Source organism: Cotesia glomerata, linkage group LG3, assembly GCF_020080835.1.
Source record: "Cotesia glomerata isolate CgM1 linkage group LG3, MPM_Cglom_v2.3, whole genome shotgun sequence".
NCBI classification, from domain to species: Eukaryota; Metazoa; Arthropoda; class Insecta; order Hymenoptera; family Braconidae; genus Cotesia; species Cotesia glomerata.
This window is the reverse complement of record NC_058160.1, coordinates 27,948,131-27,967,642: the sequence shown is the minus strand read 5'-3', so window position 1 is coordinate 27,967,642 and position 19,512 is coordinate 27,948,131. Positions and strand designations below refer to the sequence as shown.

The 19,512-nt window shown below is 30.9% G+C and overlaps 1 protein-coding gene across 3 annotated transcripts in view; it reads left to right on the top strand.

The window, feature by feature from the left end:
- Positions 1 to 19,512, top strand: part of LOC123261823 (Krueppel-like factor 3) — a 252,539-nt gene that overhangs the window by 70,800 nt on the left and 162,227 nt on the right. For 2 of the 3 annotated variants that reach the window (XM_044723655.1, XM_044723652.1), the window contains one exon: positions 9,921 to 9,956. The exons of the other annotated variant lie outside the window; for it this stretch is intronic. In XM_044723655.1, the coding sequence (XP_044579590.1) occupies positions 9,921 to 9,956 (36 nt within the window). The remainder of the gene's footprint in view (positions 1 to 9,920; positions 9,957 to 19,512) is intronic. 3 annotated transcript variants of the gene reach the window in all.

Below are 19,512 nucleotides of genomic sequence, written 5' to 3'. Positions count from 1 at the left end.
AGAACTATCAGCGATCCAAACTTCACGACATGGTGTCGACTCAAATTACTATTCCTTGTCGATCGTTCGGCAACGCCCATGGCGATAAAACACCGAGGGGGTAAGCTGAGAAAACAATCGATTTGTTTTGCAAAAAGAATGCTCGTATGTAACACTATATAATATAATATAAAATAATATAACATAACAAGTAAGAAGAAAAAGTAACGATCTAGGTGTCTAGTGTCTGATTTCATTATTTCTCGTTGTTCTTATTAGATATTCGTTAAAAAGTAAATAATGTTCCGACGGCTTTGTCCAAGGACGCATGAATAAATAAATAAACTAAATAAATAAATAAACACACGACATCGATACTAATGCGACTCCTGTTTCTATCAATGCAATCGAAAGATTTGAATATACAATACAAGTATAATAAGAACACACGTTAACGATCAACCAGCTCGTTATGTACATATCTACCGAATGTCTCTCTTTGTCGTCTATATTCAAGATCGGATCCTTTAATAGTATCCTTGCTGTGATTGTGATGCTGAGACCACAGCCAACTCTGCTCTACTCTCTTCTGTTCAGCTCTTCAGCATCCTATCGGTACCATACTATACGGGTTAGTTTTGTTGTTGAGTGTGTATCGGCTGCATAGCACACGGCAAACGTGACTCTTGCCTACTTCTTGCCAATGAGCAACGACTCAATTAAATCAAACCCAACTTGCTACTTTTACTTTATCGATATTTAATCCACCGGCATGTAAATATGTCCTTTAATATACATTATGTACTTACTTGGGTAGTCATTTTAGCTTGTTATTACATTCACTGGAAAAGCTACTTACTAAAGCTATTTTTATTTCTTGAGATTGTTTTTGTTTCAACGGTGCAATACTTATTTATTCTATAATATAAAATTGATAACTAAAGTTAATTTTATATCAAAATTCTTGATACCAATCGAAAAAAATGGACCCTGATTTCTTGTTTAGGATTAGAGCACGTGCGTTTAGCGCATAATTTGAATTTCTGGTAAATTATTGAAAATTGATTCAGAAGGAAAATTGTATGCTTTTGAAAGTCTTTTAATTCAAATTTTGAACAGAATGATGAAGGAAAAAACAATTATGATCAACAATTTTTGGAAGAAATTGATTCTTTATAAAAAAGATTCTCATCAAATTCGCCCTATCTTCTATCATTTACACAAAATTTGAACCCAAAGTACAACCCAGCTTAAAAAATCAAAAATTCAGTCTCAACGAAACATTACCCCAAAATTTAAGAAGCCAAATGACTCCCCCGCCTCCAAAATCTCAATTAAACGAGTAGACAGCCATATAAAGTGTTTTTTCGCCTCAATTCCGGCCAATCGACTTTATTATTGTCTAGACAGTGTGCCAAGCATCGGGTTTCCCAGAAACCGATTAAAGTCACGGTTGGGCAAGTCAGGTAGGCATTATACATCTACAATTCATATCCAGACACATGGTCGGCTTATATCGAGTGGATATACATATAAACGCGAGAAAGACTCGCGGGAACTTGTTTCAGAGATGAAATCAGTAGAGCAAAGGAGTTGATATTTGCTAATCACTTAGGGATTATTCGATGGTGATGCTCACGGGAAAGCATGGCATTGATCCTATTCTGTTCTTAAATATACCGGTTAGGTTCAAAGATCGCGTACAATAATCGTTTGGTACACGCAACCTATCTACTGTATTCATATATGAAGATAAGCTGAGTTTCTTATATTATTCTCGGCGTATCGCTTCTGTGAGATCATCGATATACACACGATCATGTGGGAAGATTAGCGTTCTACTTATAACGATCCCATCTACATCTGTGTGGCCTGTGGTGTGCGTGTGAGCAAAATATTGTGTCTTCTTCTTTTTCTCTTTCTTCTTCTTTCTTTAACTTTTTAAACTTCCGCTTGAATTTAACAAGTTTAGAACAATGGCTAATATTTGTAGGCGTAAACTTCTCAACGTTATTTGCGATTACTATGAGTGATTTCTCTTTCACACTGTCTTTTTTATTTAGCCATCGGAATAATTAGCTGTGAACCCGTTATTCTTAAAATTACTCGTATTTTTATGGGCTGTTTATTTATTTTTAACTTTTGCATCTTATATTGTATAGAAGAAATATTACCGTCATTAGTAATGATGATGCATTGAGAATTTTCACGAAAATAACTGAACACAGTCAACTTTACTTTCTCATGGTTGTAACTTTAATAACCGAATAAAATAAATAAGCTTTTAAATCCCGAGCATGGGTGGCGTAATTATCTTCGTGATTTGTGTGTAATCTTACTCGTCTAGTGGCTAGTGGGTTATTTTTACGAGGCGAAAATATTCTGGTGGTAATTTCTAACGGAGTTTAACGAGTACTCCACACCCCTTCACTCTTCAAGGAATATAAATATTTAATATACGCAGATATTAAGTAAATATAATGTCCATATTCATATACTGCCAGCTTAAGCTGTGTTTTTATACTTATACCCTCATCAGACTTGATTAGAAATTTCTTGAGAATAAGTAGACAGTATTTACTTGAATTTACTTATGGGAGATAGGATAATTTATTTCAGATGAGAATTAGTTGCGTAAATTGTAATTTTTTCAAAAATTCTTAAGTAATTTTTTTTCTTTAATTGTAAATTTCGTCGTAAATTAATATCTGAGAACTTAGCTCTCTTGTATTGAGAAGCTTAAGCGATCATGCGCCACCTGTCGGAGATTTTCAAAATTACTTATGGGTGAAAAATCATATATCGGCATGTATGACCATTATGATTATCTAAATAGGAATATCAGAGTTATATCCGGAAATATCAAACTATATTAGGTCAGATATATTCTGAAATGTCTGTATACGACCATATCTAACTTATTATGGTTGATTTTCATGTCAAGTGACATTAAAAAATTTTTTAACGGGTTAAAATTCAATAACCAGGTGTTGGTAAAATTTCTAGTATAAATTTCATGATTTTAAAAAATTTTGGTAGCAATAAAAGATAAAAATCATCAAGATATGTTAATTACAGAAGCTCCCTGGGACATTTCTTAATGTGAATACTACTTTTATAAGCAAAGTAGTCGATGAATAAAAGAAACTAATGAATAAATGGAGTTAATTACTGTGTTAAAGTATCAGCAACCCTGTCACATACTCTTAGTATCCTGTGCAGTGTAACAAACAGGATCCTTATAAACTTGAAGATATAAAGACTAAAGACTAAAGACCACTTGATCATCAATTTCGAGGAATCAAGATATGGAAGAAACAGGTATCTAAAGGTGTGGTCAATTCCAAGAAAGTATCTCTCTTTATTAAAATGATAATTTATTCTGCACATATCAGGATTAATCAGCGCGTATTACTTAATAAATATTAAATGCCAAATGAATTATTTTATTAAGCTAACATTAATTGACAATTAACGCAGATCAATAGGTTTTAAGGGATACTTTGAAACTTTGTTGCGTTCAGATTAACCTCAAACAATAAAATTATTACTGTGTTCTTTTTGCTCACTAGTTGTGTGGTAGTATTATGTATAATATATAAGAAGTATCTGCAGACTACAGTCGACGCTCTCTGTATTGGACCTCTCTGTATTTGACCGCTCTCTGTATTTGACCACATTCTTCCTCTGTATTTGACGATTTTATACAGCTCTTATGGACAAGGACGAGTCAAATACAGAGAATGGTCCTGTACGGGCGAGTCAAATACAGAGAGCGTTGACTGTAAGACTAAGACCAAGCCCTGACTTTCGCTGTCCCCCAAGGTCAGAGGAGGGCAGGACCAAAGAACCTGCACTGGTTAACCGTATTCAACAGCGCTCGCCCCAACCAAACCAAACAACAACTCGTCGTCGTAATTTAGCCCGCTCATTCCCTCAACTATACTCTATACTTTTAAATCTGTGCCGTGTACTACGGAAGGGAAGTCCACGCCCACGTGAAATACTCGATTTATCGTGTATTCACTATCTAGACGGTTAAATCACGCCCGGGTATTTTTCCGCTGGTATTTTGTTCATCATTTTTTTCTTTTCAATTGTTTCGCTTTCAAAAATTTAATTGGAATATTATAATTATTAATAATCACTATTTTTCATATTTTCTAGAAATGTGGATGTTAATTAACATGTTTTAAATAAAAATTAGTTTACTAATTAGCAAAAACTAAAAATCAATGTCAGATAAGCTTCTTAAAAGGATCTAAAAATAATTTTTATTTTGTAACTTCATATCTTAGAATTTAACTCTCTTATAGTGAGACGATTCTGCGATCATGCGCCACCTGTTGAAAATTTTTGAAACTAACTTTTATTAAAAAATTATTTATGGGCACAGCTAGCCATATGAGGCCTAATATGGACACATCAAGTCATATAAAATCAATTAATAAATCGATGAAAATAATAATCTTACGATTAGTTAAACGCTCGTTCAATAAGTTGTAAAGTAAATCTTATTGTGATGAATTGCAGTAGTGATAGCGCAGCAAGGGTAGTAGCAAAAGAAAAAAGAGCAGAAAGGGGATGTAAATTATTAATTTTGAAAGGGAAGCTTCTTGACAACAGAAAGGGTTGATATAAAATTAAATGTACATTTAATTTAAATTATTATTAATAGCTTACATAGTGAATCCCTTCTACATGCTCAGGCTGATATTCATTTTTTTGCGCGGAGGATGATGATGAAAATGAATAATAAAAAAAAGTACAAATTGAAAGTTTTTTTATTATGTTAGCTGAGCACAGCGCGCATTATGCGTAATGTTACTTTACTTTAGTATTCAGCAATTTGAAAAATTTCAATTTTTAAAATTAGCATGTTCCACCCTCGGCAATTCGCAATTCAAGTTTTCTTCCCTTTCTAGAGGTACTTTGTTCTTTTAGTCGCAAAAGTTGTTTGTCAATTTATTTTTTATTCTGACGCGCATTGTCTTTTATTAGGGTACCCGTATCTAAAATTCACAGAAGGGAAAGTACACTGTTACTGTTCTTTGCTGAATATTTAATGCTTCACTTTCAAAAGACTACATCAGAGAACGTAATGACAATACTGAATTCAAATAACGAATTCATTCCATTGAAAAATGTTACTTTTTTCTTATTTTTTTAAACTCCAACAGAATATAATTCCGTTCAAAAGAAATATAATGAGATCTCAATGTGGATTTTATTTCCCTTTCGATGATATGCGAACGTCAAACTTAAATGTATGACCAAAGCGACTGTTTTATTCGAAAAGATTTTATTTAATGTCTAGAAATGTGTCAGTCAAAGGTTAACTTTGTAACTCTTTTAAATGGACAGAACAAGCAATATTTTATTCATTTATGATTTTTTATTGAAACGCTAACTTTCACACTATATTTACTTTTTTTTCCTGCTTTTCATTCGTCAAACTCACTTTAATATTTACAGCGTTACTTTTATTGATCGTCATTGTACAATTGTACATTCTATACGTAACCGATTGGTAGACATTCAGAAAGTTACATTCAAAATAAAGGAAATAAAATTTTTATGTGTTGATTTAAAAAAAATTTTCTTACAATAATTAGTAAGTATTAAAAAAAAGTAATTAAAATTTTAAATGTTATCAAGGTGACTGAAAATTAATTCGGAACAATAACTCGGATAACTTAACTAAAAAATCCTTTAAAAAAATTCATCCAATTCCACCGTAATTATTTTTTCTCGTTAAATTTGATTTATGATTAAGAGTTCATATTTGTGAGTGTTACTAAACAATAGTTGGCAAAAAATGTTTGTTAGTCTCAAGACTCAGGTTCGACGTCTGAGTTCTGAGCTGTAGGAGCGAAGAGCGACTAGGCACCATCAACGATAATATGCATGAAGGGAAACTTTTTCTCGAGTTGTGGATATATACAAGAGTATATAAACGTTGTCTACGTGCTGAGATCGTTTGATGAATTACCAGCAAAAAGTCACGCAGTTACATTTATCCTCATTGCAAAAGCGTGACGAGGCGCCGTCGTGTTTACTTGCAGGCTTTCCACATGATTGTGTAAAAGCACTATATACTGACAACCACCCTACTCTCTTTACCTCTAACCTGCTGTTACTGTTTATTTACTATTTATTCCCATTTTTTATTTATCTCTTTCGTCATTTCATTACTACCTCTGCGAGCCAGGCTAGTGACAGTAAAGTGTCTATCATCGTATGTTAATGCCAAGATGTTTATTTTATTATTTCGTAATCCGATGCTTTATGCCTATTACTATTCATTAAATACATGTTACATCCAACACCTATCGCCAGTTTATCAAATGTCTCATTCAATTTTAGTTGCTTTCAATTAAATTTACTGTTCGACGTCGACTTTTATTCCAATTAAAAAATTTTATTATCTTTTCCTTCATTTTAAGATAACATAAATTATTATATAATGAAAAAAAAAGTATCAAAAATTAATCAACTCATATTTAATACTTTATTTCTGTTTTATATAATTACTCGTCAAAATATTTTTTTTTCTTTTATAAAATAATTTAATTGTCATTTTACATTTAATTATTTCTAAAAATTGAAGAAAATTTTATTGAAAAATAACTTTAAGATTATAAATAAATTATTGTATAGTGCTAAAAAAAAAAATTTTAATAATAATACATTTATTTCCAGATAAAAAAAAAAGTTTTGATTTAATATTTGTTTTCGTTACATTGAAACAAATTTTTTATTGTCACAAACTCAAATAAAAAAAAATTGGATTAGTTTGTTTTTCTGGAGCCCACTGTCTAGTAAATGTAAATCGGAGCGAGTGTGTAAATATAAATAAATATAAAAAGAGGGCTGTTATTTTTATTTGAAAAAGGATGTGTTTTTATATCGGTAATTTGTAGAGTATTATAACAGAATACTGTAAACAACTCTTTGTTTTGTGGGCGCGTTTGTCCCTGGTGTATAATACTTAGCGCAAGTCCTTAAACGGTTTCCCCGAAGAAATATTTCTTCCTTACTCGACATCGGAATTTTTAAGTTTTATCGAATTAGCTATAGGCATTAAAGCCCTAATGAAGCGCAGAGGGTGGACAAGAGTGTCTGGCTCTTTGGTTGAATGCCGCCATAAACGGTGCGACTTTGCGGATCGGTTTTATTCTTTCGGTCCTATTCTATCCACAATTGCCGGGAGTATTTCTGTCCTTGTTACCGGGCTGCGGGCATCCTCGTCCTTGCTAAAGATCAACATGTGTGTGTAGATTCCCCCATAGGAATACCTGGCACCTTCTGTCGGTCACAAATTGCCGGGGCTGGTTTTTCCACCGTGTTAAGGATTCGTCCAAGTCGCGTTCCAACAGCACCTAAACACATACCAAGCAAGAAGAGCCTCGGGAGCTAGCCAAGGCGCCCCAGGAGAATATTTCTTGCGCGGGGGCGGCTGTACTTATGGGCTTAAGATATTCTCCACGGGCGAACCCTACTATATAGACACCAGGATACCTTAACCAGTTTTTTATCACCAACAGAGTCACACAATGTTTATGTGGCCATCGATATATTTTATATAGAAATAAATATATAGTACAATAGTTTAATATTTTCTTTTCAGAAGTCGAAAGATGGGGTAGAATTTTAAAAATTAATTTTTAAATTCATTTTAAAAAATTATTTTTTTGTTGAAATATTTCTTATTTTTTAATTTTGGTAATTACTAATTGATTTATTGAGGTAAATAATTTTTTGAGAGAATAAATATCTAAATAAAATTATTTGAAAAATTTTTTTTACATTTTTGTCTCTGTAATTTCTTTGATAATTTTTTTTTTTTTTTTTTTTAACATCTCATTACTTTAGTTAATGATTTTTTTTCAAACATTAATTTTATTATAATTCAAATTTATAAAGACAATTATTTAAAAGCTCTAATAGAAGAAAGTAAAAAAAAATAGAATCATTAGTTTGAGATTTAATTCGACTGCAACATTTAACTTAATACACTTAAGTATTCCACATCTTAGCAAATATATGCACAGAAAATAATCTGTCACATAATTTTCTTTAATTAAACCAGTTAAGCTAATTGTTATTATCATGATGATGAGCATTAACATAAGCCATCAGGCGGCTCGACTCGGGTTAAATAAAGGCGATCTAAATATAACCTCCGAGCGACGAGACTGTTGGTCTAGCGTCTAGCGTGTAATCACCCGGTAGCTCCTTGGAATCCCACCCCATATTAATTTATCGATGATTCATCTAAAGTTTATGATACTGGAATTTGAAAAGTATCATTAAACTAGCGGCATAAACATTAAATTCTTAACGGAGACGGTAATGCCACCTAACCACTTCACACGTTTATCGCTCTCAGCTGCTACTTCGCGGCTTCGGTTTATGCTTCCCAATTCTTTCTGTTTCAGCACGGAATAGAATTTTATATTAAATGTATAAATAAGTAAATTTAATATACAACCGATAGAGACAGAGCACTCGTGTACGTACTTCTCGTTACACGCTCCCAGGAATTTCAATGGCACTTCATTCCAGGGATAGTTTGCGCCATTGCACTGATAATTTTTTCATTTAAATTTACATTTACTGGGCATTTAATTCGAGTGAATTCTTATTAACATAATCTTGGCAATAAAACCCGCGGGACTTTTAAACTCAGTGGGTTTATGGTCGAAATGTTTGAAGATAAATGTTAAATAATATTCTTAATGGTTCGATAACGTGAAGCGCTGATGGGATGGGCTTGTTGAAAGAAGGAGATTTATTTATAATATTGCAGAGTTAATAATTTTTTATTTTATAAACTTTTATTACTAATTTTTTAAAAAATTCAAAAAAAGTCACATAATTAAAAATAGTAAAATTTTTATTAAATTTTGAAATAAACGAACAATTTTCTTGCAGAAATGTACACAATAAAAAATTTTGCGTCATTGCGTCAAAAAACTTAGTGTTAAAAATGTTTATGTTAAATATGTAACACTTTTTTGTGTTGATTTAACAGAATAAATGTTAAATTTACATATAAAAGTGTTAAATATTTAACACAAAATTTTTAACACTAAGTTTTTTGACGCTATGACCCAAAATTTTTTACTGTGTATAAAAAAATTTTTTTGTACACTTTAAAATTTTCAAAGAATTTTTTAAAAGCTTTAAAATCACGAAAATTATTTGAAAAAAAAGTTTTAATGTCTTGAATCAAGCGAAAAAATTTTACTTAAATTTAAAATTTATTTATAATAATTTCCTGTTCAAAAAAATTTTTTTTTCAAACAAAATAAATTTTTTATCATTGTATAAAATTCAACAAAATTATTAGACGTAAAATTATATCCGGGCAATTTAATAATACAGCAACAACTTAACTCAACTCATACAGCATTACATCCCAGTACTAGTACTAGTACTCGTGTAAATAAAAGCCGAGGTACTCTAAAAGTAACTAGACTGTGTCTGTGTTGTAAGATATTTATATTTGTGTACCAACAAGTTATACCGGGTACAAGACGGGGGTTGACGGATGCGGACGATTGCACGTGGGAATAGCCATGGGAAAAGCCACTTGCTGATATACCTCACACCCTCTTTTTACTTGACTTGTTATTCATCTCCATCTTCATCTTCCTCTCCTCCTCCGTCTTCTTCTTCTCAGTCTTGGTTTTGTTTTTCGCTTTATTTTACTTTGCTCGTGTTTTATCCTCCCGAGGAGTAGCAAGAGGTGTTTGTTACATTACATCCCGCATCGAACCAAGTCCTTCTCGGGTGTCTAATGTTTGCGTGGGCGTAACGAGGGAATCCTCGGCATCTGCTCAATAGAAATAGATATCGCTATCATTTTTATATTTATTTTATTGACACATTATCTGTACAATTAACTAATGAATTATTGATTTGTTCTGTTTCAGGTGAGTGGTTTCAAAGAGTCCCCAGTTGGCAAATTGGTAATTAGATACTTTATAAATTTACTTGTAACAGTAGAGATTTGAGTTAGTAAGTGAGTGCATGGATTTTGAATAATTTATGGACTAGAGTAGTATAGACGTTACATTGATGGGCTCATTTAACGGGTCATAAGGCGTGTCGTTGTTTCAGATGTCATTTATATAGATATATATGGCGATGGCAATGGCAATGAGCCTTTTGCTGCCAAACGTGGGTGTTCTACGGGCAATAAACTCTCCGATTACTCGGGTAATCCGTGATCGACGATATTCTCTTTCTGAATTCCATTGATTTTTTAAAGTTGTAGTTACTGAACGAACATGTTTATTATTATGGGTAAAGTATGATAAATACTTCAATTTTTTGAGGCATAGGTAGATAGAAAGTCTTTTAATTCAGGAGAAATATTTTATTGAAGAATATTATTCTAATAAATAGCTTTGAGATTTTTTTTTGTTTCAAGAATTTTTTCTAATCTTCAATTTTTATAATAATATTTTGGTAATAAAAAATCATAAAAATTCGCTAGTTTGCTGATTTTGGTATGACAAAAAAATAAAATATTTTCCACTCTTACTAAAATCTATATTATAGTAAATAAAATTTTAACTAAGGTTTAAAAATTATTTATTGCATTAATATTAATGTAATTTTTAATTGTCGTTATTAATAATCATTTTTTATTTTATATATTATGGATTAAATAAATTCAAAAACATTTAGAAATATTAAAATGCTTTATTAGAGTAAAATTCTTCTAATAAATTTCTTGCAAATTTGAATCTGAATATTTTGAAGCAAAAGAAAAATTTAAAAGAGAAAACTTTCTTTTAAATTTAGTATTTTTTTGAACTATCAATAAATTTTATAATCTTCTCCCCCATTTCTATTAACCGACTCCTCTAATCATTCGATCTAGATTATCATTGGGACATTAGTAACCCTCGGAGCCGGTGAGTTGATGAAATGAATTGGCGTGATTTATCGGGCAGTTGTGGGCTATTACCATTACAATGGTTTACAACGGTGTATCATCAGAGACAAGATCTGGGGAGTGTAATTCTTCCGAAGACAACTGGCAGAAACTTCTTAGGGAAGAGGTTGAGGTATAAATAGTTGAGTGTAGTAGTTGGCACTTTGTTATCTTGGGTGTGCGAAACGCGTCTGGGATATTACAAGGAGAATATATGTTCCCGAGCATTGTCAAGCCAACACCTCTACTCGACTCGCGACAGAACAGCATAGACTAGCAAAGGCTAGAGCACCCAGTATACAGCAAATACCGTAAACATGCATTATGCATCTTATGTTAGTTACATGAGCATCACCGTCGACGTCAGGCGTTAAAACAATCCCCAACCAGTCGATTTAGAATCTCTACATGTCTACCTGCCACCGTTTAAATTGATACACTTTATATTTTAATTTTTGATATTTTTATTCTGAATTTTTGCCGACGGCGCGATAAATCTCCTGGTATTGTATTATTTTATTTGACATTTTATATTCGAGATTATTAAATATGTAACTTGCAGAGCAAGAGCGCTCTAGTTTATGCAGCAATAAAATAATTCACTCGTTGAGATTCTGTTTGTCATATTTGTTGAGATAACAACCGAGAAGTAGTACGGCCACACCTTTATTTAAACGCTCAGATTATTGATAAGCCAAACATTTATTCCTCACTACGGCATAATCTTTATTGCCATTGCATCAGTTACATCAACTTGTTGTTCTTGTTCTTGCTCATGTTATTTTCTATTCCCATCTTATAAACTTTATCACTCTTTTGCTTAGGTATATACGTACGATTTACTTATTATATGTATCTGCTGGCCTACGCTTCATACGCTATTCATTATTGTCATACCGCTGGTTATTTATGAACATACTGAGATGTAAAAATATTTGTGGTGACAATTTCTCACTGAAATTTCAGGTAATTATTTCATATAAATTTCTGAGTCGGTAAAAAATTTTGTAATTCTTTAGGATTAAAATTATCATTAAAATTATTAATGTTAATTTTGATAAAGATAACAATTTTTTGTGTGAGTATTGTTTTTATAAATTGAACAAGTTAATTTTTTTAATTTTCACTTATTCAAATTTTGGCTTCAGGGTAAGAGCTACGATAAAATTGGTAAGCACACACTTTGTAGAAATTTTAATTTTCTATAAAAATGGTCTCTTATGATTTTTTCGTATCTTCAACACTGAAAAAAAAATTGACTTGATTCGAGAGAAAAATTTTTGAATCAAGAAAATAATTTTGAAGAGAGTATTTTTTTTTTAATCAAGACGAAAAATTTTTGAATCAAATAAAATTTCCTTAAATCAAAAAAAATTTATTAGTTCAGAAATTTTTCTACTCAAATTAAGAAGATTAAGTTCTTCAAAATTATATACTTGATTCGAGAACATTTTTTTTCTGTGAATATTTAACTAAAAATTAAACTTATAATTTTTCTCATTAATATTTTTACTTTATTCAAAAATAATCTTTTGGTTTTAAAACTGAATGAAATATTAGCTAAAGGATATGAGATACGGTGAAGTTAACCAGAACTTTATTTGTAGAAAATTAAATTACCTACAAAAAAAGTTTCTGATAATTTTTTTATATCTTCAATTAGCTTATCCAGAATATTAAGTTTAATTTTTCTTCTTTATTTATTTTTTAAAATCAATCGCCTTTTTAAATATTAACTAGAATTTGAATTTGCGCGCGCAAGCGCGCGCCTGACTATAGCATTTGCATATATTTTCATGCTTATGATATATTCGACCAATCACGTTACGAATAGTTTGATGCCACATACATTTCATCTCAATTTTATATTAGGATAAAATAATGAGCTGATTTCTAAAATGACCCAGTAGAATAAATAGAAGCTAAAATTTAACCAACATCAAAGTAATTAAAATCACGTTACGCCGAGGTAAAAACGGGCCACCTGGTCTGTAGTCAATCATATTATACAGTCTAACGCTTGATGTAACAGAGGCTAGGCTGCTGTATAAAAATCTCAACACAAATATGAATACAAATATAAATATAAATATCCTTATAAATATTAAAGATAAACAAGATGAAGATGATAATCACGCGCGTGTTGAGCAATCAGTGGTTTTTATGAAGCCGTCGTCAGGTTGAGGCAACAGACTGGGAGCGTCTCTCCGTATCTGAGCGGCAGAGTAAAAAATAGTATGGAAATAGACGAAGAGAGAATACCGACAAGGATAGAGATAGAGATAGATGTGATTAGCTACGTTAGTTCAAGGCGCGGATGTCACGGATTTATGAAACTAATGACGATATGAATGTAAAGAGAAAATTTTGCGGGGTATTTATACTCTTAAGTAGCAAATATTTTACTTTTATTTATTTTTATCTCCACTTCTATTTAAAGATAATCCACATCCACATTCAGATGATAAACTTTTATTTCACTCGCAATTACCGGTCGGGTAATTATTTCCATCAGAAATAAAATTATAGATTGTTGGGTAATCAGCAATTAGATAACCACAAAAACGCTTGTAGCTCAAATGTAAGTTAATAATATTTATATCCATATCCATATCCATACTTTATTTTCATACAATACAGGTGCGTGTTATTTTACACCCGTAACACTAACGGCTGACCCTACTCGCTGTTTTATTCACTTGTACTTTAATACCTGTCTATTATGTACAGTACAATGTGAAGCCCCTTCTCCTTCTCTGATATTTAATTTTTTTTTTAATCGATTATTTTCTTCACAGTTATTAAATTAAATATCTTCTTATTTTCTTTGTTATTTTTTTTTTTTATTTTATTTATACTTAACGATCAGATAATGTGTTTAATAATACTAATTTTTTTTCTTTGATTTTATAATTACTGAAAAAAAATGAATTTTTTCTTCTATTTAAAATTTTATTTATTGAAAATATTATCCTATATTATAAAATAGATGAAAGTCTTGAAGTTAGTCAAAGATCGAAACTCGCAAAAAACGGGCCACGATTCATTATTGGTTAAAATTTAGGCGCGCGCGTAGCACGTTATTCAAATTTCTAGTAAATTATAAAAATCGTGATGTTTTCAGGTTTTTTGAATTAAAAAAAAAAATTAACAATGATTTTTGAAATAAGAGTTTTTAATACTCAAAAAAATAAAAAAAAAAAGCTTACAGTCCTAAAACATAATGACATGATTAATATTATTTATTAAATATTTTAATTAAAATAATCTGTAAACAGTAGGGGGTTAAATAAGAAACTTCATACCCTTTTAAGATAGCAATCACGGGATAACAAATGCCCGCTAATCGATTATTGAAAGAGGAAGCCACTGGCATTTAATTCTGTTATACTCGGAAATAAAACCATATAGATATATATGTGGATATGCAGAGTGACCATTGTGGCTGCAAGCAACAACTTATCTTTTAACCCCTGGCTCTCAGCTCCTGACTGGAGGTGTAGAGGGGAGATAAAGTTAAAATAAAAAGGTGAATACGACTGGACGGGCAACAAATACTCCAAGCACATGCATTAGTCGCATTAATACTTGGCTTGGATTTATTAATGCCCATATTATATTCATGCGTATGGTATTATATATAATATAAGTTATATTACGTGTACTGTAAGGTATTGAGCTGGTGTTTATGTTTACGTTGTATTGCTGGCATATTATACAGTATACTATAACACGAATGTAGTGTGAGTAGCAATGCATGGGCTATGCATACCGATGATATATTCGGTGTCGTCTATGCTCTATTGTTCGTGCTTTGAATTCTCGGGATATTATGTATGCAAAAAATTATAAACTATAGGCAATACTATCTATCACACCCGATACTAATCCGGGTATTATATTTAATTGTTCCGTTTTATACATACAGTATTTATTTCTCTATTTTAAATACGTTTTATTTACAATTGATAGTAAAAATATAAATAAATATGAAAAAAAACTTACAGTAATAATAATCCGTGAAAAATTTTTTTAGTATGGTTATTTATGCCAATATATAATTTTTAACCAAAATAGTGTTAGGAATTTCCGATAGATGGCACATGATCGCAAAATCGTCTCCTAATAAGAGAGTTAAGTTTGAGGATATTAAAGTATAAATTACAAATCATTTTTTTTATTCTTCTAAGAAGTTTTTCTAACTTTACATAGATTAATATGGTCATATATATCGCAAAATTAAACGATACTGAAAATTCACCATATAAAAAAATTTTTTCTACGAAAATAATTAAAAAAATGTTTATGAATTTGATATAAGACATTTAATGAACGAAAAAAAAAAAAGTACTTAAGTCAAAATGCAAAATAAACGGCCTTTAAATATTTTAATTTATTACCGAACGAATTGAAATATTTTGCCGGAACAACCAAATTACTGAAAATTAGCCTAATTCGATGGATAAAGCAATGTAACATGATTTTTCTCTAAACTACTATTATAAATTAATTATATATGTAAACTAGCTTTCTTGATTTGTATTTTAATTTATACCAGTCCTATGAACAGATGTTATGCATCTCTATAGGACAGATATGTCATTTATTATATTATATTATATTTGATTATCTGTAATATTTTCTGGTTTAATAAATAAATAAAAATAAAATTCGCTGACGAATAAAAAAAAATAATCATTAACTTTAAATGAAAAAACCTTGTATTTGATCAGTGGCAATCCAATCGAAAGGTGTGTACCCACCGAATAAGAGACCAGTTCTCGGCAGGTTGGTCTCAACTGAAGCTATTAGCAATTCGTTGCCCTGTATCTGGGTATCCGCGAGGTGTAAGCTGATACGTTTACCATCCAGCCGCTTACAAGAACCTCTAACAACATATATAATAATATGTATACATTTCCAAGTATTTTCTCCCTCGTCACTTGTCAAAGCTAAAAAAATTATTTACTTATTATTTTTATTTATCCCTTTTTACAAATTTATAAATATTCATTGGTAAATGCTAAGATAATCCCTTTTTTGAGTCGACTAGAGTCTTTTGCACGCCACACACTACATACAGAATTATAATTCCCGCATCGAGCTTCAACCAGGTACAAACTTATAGACTTATAGACGCTTACCCTTTACACTGCACAATAAATGAGATAGCGACAACGAGGACTGCACACCGTAAGCAAAGACTATCTTCGCATCAGCATATCTTCCACGCTTTTGACCTAACGTCCTCTCGATTTATGGTTCTTCTTCTTCGCAATATTATAATATACGCGGAAAATTTTTTCTTCGAGTATAAGCTGAGTAGAGGTGTACTTCAACTATCGGATATACCCTCAAAAGCAATTCAGTTTAATTTTAAAGCGAATGTAATCTCCGAGATCACATGTGTGATGTGTATTCGTATGAGTTTCTATAAATATACATCACCGAGCCAGAGTTTATCATATTTATTGGTATTAAATAGTGTATCCAGCAGATATCAGACCACCCAAATATACTAAGTACCAAGTACGAGGAACCCTGATGCGAGGACAGAAACAAAAACTTGCAGTTCTTTAGACTTCTGTTACTAAATAGGGTATGGGAATAGAAATAGGAATAGTAATATAAATATTCTGTAAATGGGGTTTTAATATCGATCCAAGCATTATATGGAGAAATGTTAACTTAAGTTAACCAGATGGATCAACATTTGTGTATATATTATGGGTATTTATAGCTGGATAAAAAGTATTGAAAATTACAGATGGCAGTCACTAAAATGGGCATTGAAATTTACATTTTTGGTCTTAATATTCGCATTGGTGTTCTTGGTAAATTTTACAAGAAATTCAATGTTTATTTATATGAGATTGATATTAATCCTGTATAGTATTTAAATTATTTTTTTTTATATTTATAATTTTTAATTTTCAAATTAAAAACCATCGGCTAATTTTAGTAATTTTTTAAACGAATAAATTATTATCTAATTACTATGCTTTGAACGCAAGAAAATTTAAAAAAATGCTTCGTACTGAGTACGTGAATAAAAGAATTAAAGCTGTGGTACCGAGAGAACTAAACACAAGAAAAGACGAGAGCGATTCGCCTTGGCGACGAGCGTTTTGTCGCCAGTGATTGGCGTTTGAAAGGATAAGCAAGTACAATGCAATTACCTTGGCCTCGGGCCGCTCCAGACGCCTGGACTATTCAGACTCTTTATCGAGTCTTGCACTTTTACACACACACACACACATACACATTCACTCAGACTTTTGCTAAAAATATATTGCGAATTGCGACAAACGAGTGCTTAAAGTCCACCGCTAAAAACGTAAATTAATAGTTGATTTATTTATTTATTTAAATTGTTTTCGCGCATTATTTATTCAGTTGATACTTCTTAACGAACTACAGCACAAATTTTACAGAAAAAATAGTAGTAATAATGATAATAATGGTATTAGTATTCAGAGTCTGATGGAAGTGCTGAGGGCTGTATAAATCCAGTGCGTATCAAAAACAATAGCAATAAAAAAGCCGTTCAGCCATTTATGTTTATAAGTCGGGATCAAAGAGCCAGTAATAACGAGGCGCCAATAAAATTATGCGATTCTCTCGCCATTCGTCTTCTGAGAATTTTAACCTCATCCTCGTCAATAGAATCGGGCTCTGGCTCTGGCTTCTTAAGTTGAACACGTCTTGATTTAATAATTCACTCCTGTCCTTTCCTCTTTTAACGTACGAGGTACATATAATATATAATGTATATACATTCTGAAGCCTTATTACATACGAAGTGCAGCATCCACTAGATCAATACTCTTATGCTCGAATTAAAGTCGACTATAAGACACTCATACGGGTGAATACGACCAGAAAACTAACATTGCATTAGCACTATTGAGTACGGCGTCATGTTATAAGGATACTTAAATGGGTATTTATTTAAATAACGTCGCGTATAAATGTATAGATTAAAATCGTGAGAACAAACGTATCACGGTTAAGTATACGTTTTATTTTGTACCTAATATTTTATTTATATTTAAGTATACACCGAGACGAGGTATTAAGTAAATAATGTTTCGACAAGTAAATAATAATAATCATCAGATAAACTCGATGAATGAAGACAAGAAACAAGTGCTGCAAGCTGGATAGTAAGCTCTGAGCTGCCATCCAAGGTGATATGAGATAAGAGACCTTACCAAGACCATCAACTTTTGGCTACAAATGTTATTATGCTATGTGCGTTTATATTGCTATAACCCTGAGTTAGATGAGAGATACTTGGATGGACTGGAAATCGCTATCGGGGATTGTTGGCTGTTAGTGATGTGATGATGTCTGGAGATTTCAAACAACAACGACTATTACTGTGGATAAGGAATAATATATTGCAGATCCATTGGTCTGTTGTCGAGAGATAAACTACTAAGGTGTACGAAGATTTACGCGTTCCCGCGTAATGAAGTGAGTTCATCAACTCCTCGTAATTGCCTCCCGCCTTTGACTATGCCGAACGTGAGGTATTAAAAGCAATAAAAGATATAATTTATACTATTGTCATTTTTGTTGAAGGTAATTGTGAAATAATTCAAGCGATAAAAGATTTTTATTTTAAAAATTATTATTGTTATTAAATTGTTAAATTATAATTTAACCATTAATTAATACACTGATAAAATAATTAATTTGACTCAAGAGCCAAAATCTTGAACCAAGAATACTATTTTGAAAAAAATGATTTTCTTGTCAAGAGAATAAATTCTTGAGTTAAGAAAGATTTACTTAAATCAAGAATAATTTCTTGACTCAATAATAAAAGGATTTATTTGTATCAAAAAATATTTGTTAATAATTAACAAATCATTTATTAGAGATCATTTTTTAATATTAAACAAATATTTTTTAGTATTTAAAATGATTTGCTTGTATTTAATAAATCTGATATTCATTTATTAAATGATTTGTTAAATATTACATGGAAAAAAAAAATATTGTTAAAATGACTATCCAACGTATCCTTAAATGACGTTTCCTTAAAATAACGATCCGGATTTCTGATTTAAGGATTCATTTGTTTGACTTAAAAGCATACAGAGAATAGCTCTTGTAAACATATGCAGTTTCGTCAAAACAGGCAACTGTTTCGTTAACGTGAGGATCTGTATATCACTGAGAGACAATTTTATTTAACAGTAATAAAAAAGTTTATTTGGACTTGCAAAAAAAAACTTAGTTAATAGTAATAAAATTATATTCCATATGAATAAAATTTTATTCCATATGAATAAAATTTTATTAGTATTTAATAAAATTTTCTTTAATAATAATATGTGTTTTTAATACGAATATTAAGTCATTGAAACAAATAATTTCAAAAAAAAAATTAATATTCATCAATTAATTATAATATATTCAAATATATTTTCACAGTAAAATCGTTTAATAAATAAATAGTATAAAGATGTTTCAACGAGACATCCTAACCTAACCTGCTTGTTTATTTCCCCTTCCCCTTCATTAGCCAAATAAACGTTTTATTAAATAGTAATAAAATTTTATTACTATTA